This window comes from Pteropus vampyrus, unplaced genomic scaffold (genome assembly GCF_000151845.1).
Source record: "Pteropus vampyrus isolate Shadow unplaced genomic scaffold, Pvam_2.0 Scaffold233, whole genome shotgun sequence".
NCBI lineage: Eukaryota > Metazoa > Chordata > Mammalia > Chiroptera > Pteropodidae > Pteropus > Pteropus vampyrus.
In genome coordinates this window covers 435,377-442,367 of record NW_011889014.1, presented here as the reverse complement: position 1 = coordinate 442,367, position 6,991 = coordinate 435,377, and the positions used below count along the sequence as shown (strand labels likewise).

The following is a 6,991-nucleotide window of genomic DNA, read 5'->3' as shown; positions in this document are numbered from 1 at the left end:
CACATTGGGGTACTCATCTTCTCATGTCTTTCTTCAGCTGAGGGATACTCAAAAGGACATTATCTGGTGGACACTCTGGCCTGTTGCATAGGCCAAGAGAAAGCCCTCAGACAGATCTGCAGTAGGACACCATGGCATCAACAGGGACATGGGTGGGGCGCCATCATTTGATATAATAGTAGTAACTGGTCTTTATGACTGTGGTTTATATTGTCATAGAGAAATAACTTTCCTTTTCAAAAACGTTCCTTACCTATTTTGGAGTTAATTCGGATGACTGCTCCAAAAGAAAAAATTTAGAAGACAAAACTTCAGCTTTATTAAAATGTCACCCTCTGAATTTATCTTTTCACAATTCCCTTCATAAGAAAGGATGTCCTTTAGCTATTTCAGAAATAAAAATTTTCTGGCTGCAAAGAGAATCACTTGCCTTATGCACAAGTCTATGCTAAATTCGCTTTGTATCCAAGTTGTGCTGTAGTGTGCAAACACATTCCTGAAACCAAAGCAGCCTAATGGATTTCATAAGATTAAAAGTCCCAAAGTTTACTGCAAGCGTCCTTAAAAGCAGACATAAGAAATCAGTCTATGGGTTTGGAAACACAAATTTAACACACAAATGATGTGCATGTTCTATATGTACGTGTTTCAATGTTTCATTCCTCTGAAGTTGGAAATAAGTGTTCTCATCTAAATTTTTAGTGGGCCACTAAGGTGTAACGAAAAATTCATTCAGAATGATTAAGCCGTGGTCCTAAAATAAAAACTGACAGCAACTAGAATGCATGACACTCTTCTAAATATTTGAGTTGACCAGGATACACACACTACCAGTCTCACTATATTAGACTGATTTGAAATGCTCTTGACTAAAACTAATCATCAGCAAAATACAACAAAGAATATAATTGAAAATTAATTTAATGCTTGGCTAAAGCTTAATTACATATATAATTATCAAATAATAGTCCTTAATTTCCAAAAATTCCTCTTTTGAAAATCACAGAATCAGAAAGCATAAACTTTAAAACAAGTTCTCTGAATATTTACAATGTGGTATAAACATTATAGAAGACCACGGATATTAAATTGCTTGGGTGTGGCTGATCAGCAAGGCGTATTCTTTATTGCATATATAACTCACATATGTGGGATTTTAAATATAATGACGGGATGCTAAAATTCAAATGCACGTATTTGTAAGCTGGTCAGGGAATAAAATCATGAATGAGACAGGACAGTCAGCCCCAAACCATGCAGTTAGGTTGTGGGTCTATTTCCAAAAATTAAACTCCTATGTTCTTTTCAAAAACTTATGTTGCATATATTAGAGTTCACATTAAACCCACATTTGACTGTAATGCTGATTCAAGGAAGAAAGTTCACCATTCACCCACTGATCAAGTCCACACTCAACTCTCAAGTTTAAGGCAGCACAGCGACAGTGACAGCAACTGCTAACCAAAAGGTGATGAACACTTAGTCACTTGCCAGCCCTTTTGTTGCAACAGTGTAGTAATTTCCCTAAGACAATTTGCTATTGAATAATTTTCTGCTGTTAAAAGGCTTACTCTGTAGAAAAACACCACAAATTTCCAGTGTGAAAGTAACGCCATGGTGGTATAAATATATATATGCATAATTACACAATTTACACTGCACACATCGTTTACAGAGAACAATTAATTGAGCGAGTTAATTTGAATGACCATATAAAATACGTCTGTAAACAAAGTATGACAGGCAGTAAGGAAAACATTCATAAACTTCCTAGAAATAATCTAAATTCCTTTCATTCCGAAGAAATTGCATTTAAGGACACAGTATTGAATATTAATAATGTTCTTTGTATTAAAACGAGAATCAGTATTTTACAGTTTAAGAAACTTTACATATATACAAAATTTATACATTGGGAATGATATTAAAGCAAATAGGCTTTTCAGTCTCATAGATCTATTTTCCTTCAATCAAAGACTTAAATTCTTTCACATTATGGTCACTTGCAACAGACATAGCATGATCCAGAGCTCGAACACTTGCAAGGAGTTTTACTATCTGTTTTATGTTTTCCCTAAAAGAGAAAAAAATGTAGCAGCATCTCATTAATTAGTATAAAAGTCTTAAACAGAAAATTTGTTATGAACTTTCTGACCATTTTTGAGGTTTTTCAATCAATATTTCAAGCATACATTTTTAAAGGAAAACAAAGATAAAGCTATAGCATGTTGAAAAGATATTTAGCCATATAAAACAAAACTGTGTGTGTTTAAATGACTAGCCTAAAGATGAAAGACTCATTTTCAAAAACAAAAGCACCCCAATTTCACTGAGACCAATATTCATTAATAACCAAAGAGAAAAAAATGCGATGTTTCCAAACTACTCCCAGGCCCTGCTCTCCAAGTCCTTCTCAAAGCAGAGTTCTAGTTCTTTTAGAATATAGTTGGAACACAAATTATATTTGTGTGTATTCATCACCAATCCATCAAGACCCAGCATAATTCACATTCCCCCAAAGTTCAGTAGTGAAGCTTAACCTGGCTTCCTTATCACCCCCTCACTAGAAGTCATTCTGCCTTCTCATTAAGTAATCCTCAAATTTTAGCAAACATGAGAAACAACATACAGGGTTGTTAAAACACAGACCACCAAGCCCAGCCCCAGAGTTCTAATTAAGTAGGCTGGGGGGAGCCTGAGAATATGTATTTCTAACAAAGCTCCCAAGTGATGCTGATGCTGCTGGTCCAGGAACTGCACTTTAAGACTGACTGTTATAACATTTAGTTTGACCTGCTTGTGAGAAACAGCACATAATGTAGTGTCTTCTCTACAAAATTATAGTAAGTACCTTGCAGGGAAGGATTATAATTTGTAAAACTTTTAACCTCTGTTTGGAACCTATTATATGTGCACTGCACACAGTAGGCACTGAAGACCTTTTCTGTAGAAAAGTAAATACTGTTATTGATATTTAACTCCGAACAACAACAGTGTTAAATATATGTAAATCAAAGTTTAAAAAGTAAACAGGATTTATCTAACAAAACACAATACCTTGAGAAGAAATACCACCTGCCAAAGAATTTATCACTAAAATGTTTACTACCTGCTTTGCTTTTAATTTTATCATAAAAGATAGCAAACTTCCCTTAAAGAAATGAGGTTCTTTTTCATGGAAGGAGGAATGAGGAAAAAGAAAAAAGTTTTGCTATGAGGTATGATTAACGGTATGACCTAAACAAAAATGAAAATATGATATTGGAAAAACTATATGAAATGAAACATTTATAAAGAAAATTCTTTAAAATTGTACTAGTTATTATTTACTTTTTACACTAGGGATTTATCCCAAAATTTGATGACATCCAAAACAATGTCCACAAAAAAGATTGATTTATTCATTACTTCTAACCCTTGATAAAAAAATAAGCTGCACCCAAAAAATCCTGAGTGACGATCATTAGCCTATGATGTAGATACAGAAAAACTCAACAGAGGGTATATATATTTGGGATATAACCTTCAATATGCTTTGGATTTCAGGGACTGTCTTTTCCAAGGTTTACAATATGTGTAAAATGAATCTTCAGAGACCAAGACCCATGCCATTCTAAGAGCCTGTGACCTCCCCAACTCTTCAAAGGAAGAGACAGAAAGCAAAGATTAATTCTTTCCCGTTAGGGCTGGTCCTTACCAGAATTCTTTTCGAAAGAGCTCCATAAATATTTTAGAAAAAGATTAGGTAAAACCACAAAAATAAAAATTGTGTAGTTCTATTATGTTTACCAATACTAAATCAATGTATAGTTTCTACTTACGCATTTTAATAATACTAAATCTGACAACTAAAGACTCTAGATCACCATTTCATTAAGTAATCACCTTGCGTTTCTTTTTTCCACATCAGAGCACCCAATGCTGTTTCTGTAAATTGTATCTGCTAAGTGCACAAGGTACCGACAGAAGTTTTCTAACTGAGAAATAGTTCTTTCTCCTTTCAGGTTCATGAACCACTGCTTGGGGAAACAATTGATTACCTACAGAGAAGAAAGATGCAAAATAAAATAGTTAAAATGAATAAGTCAAAGTGTCTAAAAGCTGAGTCCAGATGATGGGCATAATGCATTTAACTAGAAGACTTGCTACTGGGCTTTACATAACAAATTACTTTAAACGGATATTCTTTTCAACTTGACCTCCTCCATTAACTTTACAACTTTCCTGAATATACCTGAATTTTTACTTCAACACATAGTTCCAGTACTCAAAGCAAAAGATATATAATTTATGCAACATTTGAGTATATTAGAGACATAATGATGATAATCGATTGCTTCATTTTCCAGTTTTCCAGGAAGCCCTAAATGAACTGGGTTCCCTTTATCAGCAACTTAACTGTAAAAACACTAATGTAGATAAATGGATATTAGATAGGTAGAAATACACATATCTAATAGTACAGATTTTTATGTAAAAAAATGCTATCGCTGGTGGTATAGAACTACCTGGGGTGGTCAAAGTGATTGTTAACTTTGCACGAAGTTTTATATAGACCAAAGGGGTTTCTGTAAAATCTCAAATCTCTCTTCAAACAAAGAAAATGATTCACTTTAACTTACATGCTTTGAAAACTATGATGTGTATTATTTAACTTACATTTTGGGCTTTTTTGATGCTGTCATCTCCATATTCCGAATTCTGAAAAGCCATGAGAATGTATCTATTTAATAAACCATCTATTGATAACTCCTGAAGAGTTTTATTTGAGAAAATGCCGTACCATTGAAGAAAATTCCCTAATAGCTAGAAAGGAGAAAAAGAAATTACTAAGAGGCATTGTTACACAATAAATTAGGTACAAAGTAAGTCAGTTACATAGTAAAACACCTTATAAAATACAGTGAACTCCTGTCTTACCAAAGTACTGATAAGCACTTTTATAGGGCCCGAATATTTCCTAGAAAGACCAAGGATTTGAATTTTAAATTTTAATTTAAATTTAATCAACTAAAATTTAAATAGCCACATACAGTAGTGGCTACTGTATTGTACAGCTCAGAAACAGAACATTTTTCACCACCACAGAAAGTACCACAAGGCAAGTGCTGCTTCTTAGATAAATGTCCTCCAGTCAGAAGCAGGCCTGAGCTAGTCCTATGACCTCCCCAAAAGACATAAACTCTTTCTGACTATGATGCTTCATGTTTTCCAGATAACAAGAACCTTGACTGAGCTGTGTCGCTTGGACATCTCAAGCTACTCAAGCTTAATACATATAAAATGGAAGCCATTTTCATAAAGTAAAAGCCCCCAGGCCCATCCCACCATTAAAGCTTCTGCTTTCTAGTATTTCTCAACTCAGTGAATGGTAATCCCATCCAACCAACTGATCAGGCCAGAAGCCCAGGTATCATTCTTGAGCTCTCTCTCACAATGGGGTTTGAACCCCACTTCTGTCCATTCTGTGTATGTCTCTCACCTCCCTAATCTAAGCCATTATCTCTTTCTGGACCCTGCAGTTACTCAAGTGATTAAGAGCTCTGGAATACTCTTTCTCAAGCAGGGTTCCATGGAAGAATTAACCCTACAGAAAATTATTTGAGTGATTACTTAATTTTGCCATTACTTAATGGTGCATAGCTAGTAACATTGGAGATGCAAAGGAAATAAGAGAATTCGTCACACACGATGGAGGCCTAAGCGCATTAGGTATTAATTCTTCAACAGAACTCCTGTTGAGAAAAGCTGCCAGAGTCAGACTGGCCTGAGTTAGACTTCTATCTCTACCACTTACAAGTGGAATGACCCTGGGCAGATTATTCTGTGCCTCACCATCTCATCAGTGGAATAAGAATAGTGTCTAGCTCATGGGGCCATTATGAGGATTCTACAAACTATGTAGAGTAGCACAGTGTCTGACACATAGTTAATACACAATAAATACTAATTCCCATTTTCATTATTACCCACTTCAATCCATTGTCTCCAAATAGCAGCCAGAGGCAATTTGTTCAAGTCACTTCGCTGACATAAAATCCCTGCTATGACCCACTCATATATAGTCCATTATTTTCAACAAAGGTACAAAAGCAAGTCAATAAAGAAAGGAGAGTCTTTTCAACAGTGATGGAACAATCTTACTTCAAACCAGGCTCACACTCTATACATAAATTAACTCAAAACAGATCACAGATTTAAATGCAAAACTTAAACTATGAAACTTCCAGGAAAAAGGACAAGGGAAACACTCTGTGGCCTTGTTTTAGGCAAAGATTTCTTAGATATGACACCTAAAGCACAAATCATTAACAAGAAAAAGTGATAAATTTGACTTTATCAAAATTAAGAACTTCTGTGCTTTAAGGGACTGTTAGGAGAACGAAGACAAACCAAAGCCTGAGGAAAAAAAGGAAAACTCTTTGCAAATCATAATATTACACTTGATAAAGGACTTGTATCCAGAATATACAACTCATTGATCAATAATAAGAACCCAACTTTAAAAAATAAGCGAAATATATGAAGAGACACTTCACCAACAACATATACATAGAGCAAATAAGCACATGAAAACAAGCTCAACATCGTCAGTCATTAGGGGCCTGCAAATTAAAATCATAATGAGATACCACTATACAATGAACAGAATGACTTAAAAAAAAAACAACAACAAAAAAAACTGACAATACCAAGTGTGCAATGTGGTGAAAATGAAAAATAACCAAATAACTAGAACACTAACATACTGCTGGTTTGGAAAACATCTTTGCCTAAGTATTTACCCAAGTGCAATGAAAACTTATATACTCAGAACAACCTGTGTGCAAACACTTACGGCAGCTTTATTCATTGCTACCCCAAACTGAAACAATCCAAATGTCCCTCAATTGAGGAATGAAAAAAAAAAACAGAACAAAAAAACTGTGGTATATCCACTAAACAATGGAATACTACTTAGCAATAAAAAACGGTGAAATACTGGTAACAC

General features: G+C 34.6%; 1 protein-coding gene across 1 annotated transcript in view; it reads right to left on the bottom strand.

Annotated features, from left to right (window-relative positions):
• Nucleotides 1–903: 903 nt before the first annotated feature.
• The window catches only part of PAXBP1 (PAX3 and PAX7 binding protein 1), a 31,155-nt gene continuing 25,067 nt past the window's right edge, over nucleotides 904–6,991 (bottom strand). Inside the window, exons 16-18 of the mRNA XM_011373840.2 lie at nucleotides 4,660–4,806; nucleotides 3,886–4,040; nucleotides 904–2,074 (exon numbers count right to left, since the gene is read on the bottom strand). Coding sequence (XP_011372142.1) covers nucleotides 1,957–2,074; nucleotides 3,886–4,040; nucleotides 4,660–4,806 — 420 coding nt within the window. The 3' untranslated portion in view covers nucleotides 904–1,956. The remainder of the gene's footprint in view (nucleotides 2,075–3,885; nucleotides 4,041–4,659; nucleotides 4,807–6,991) is intronic.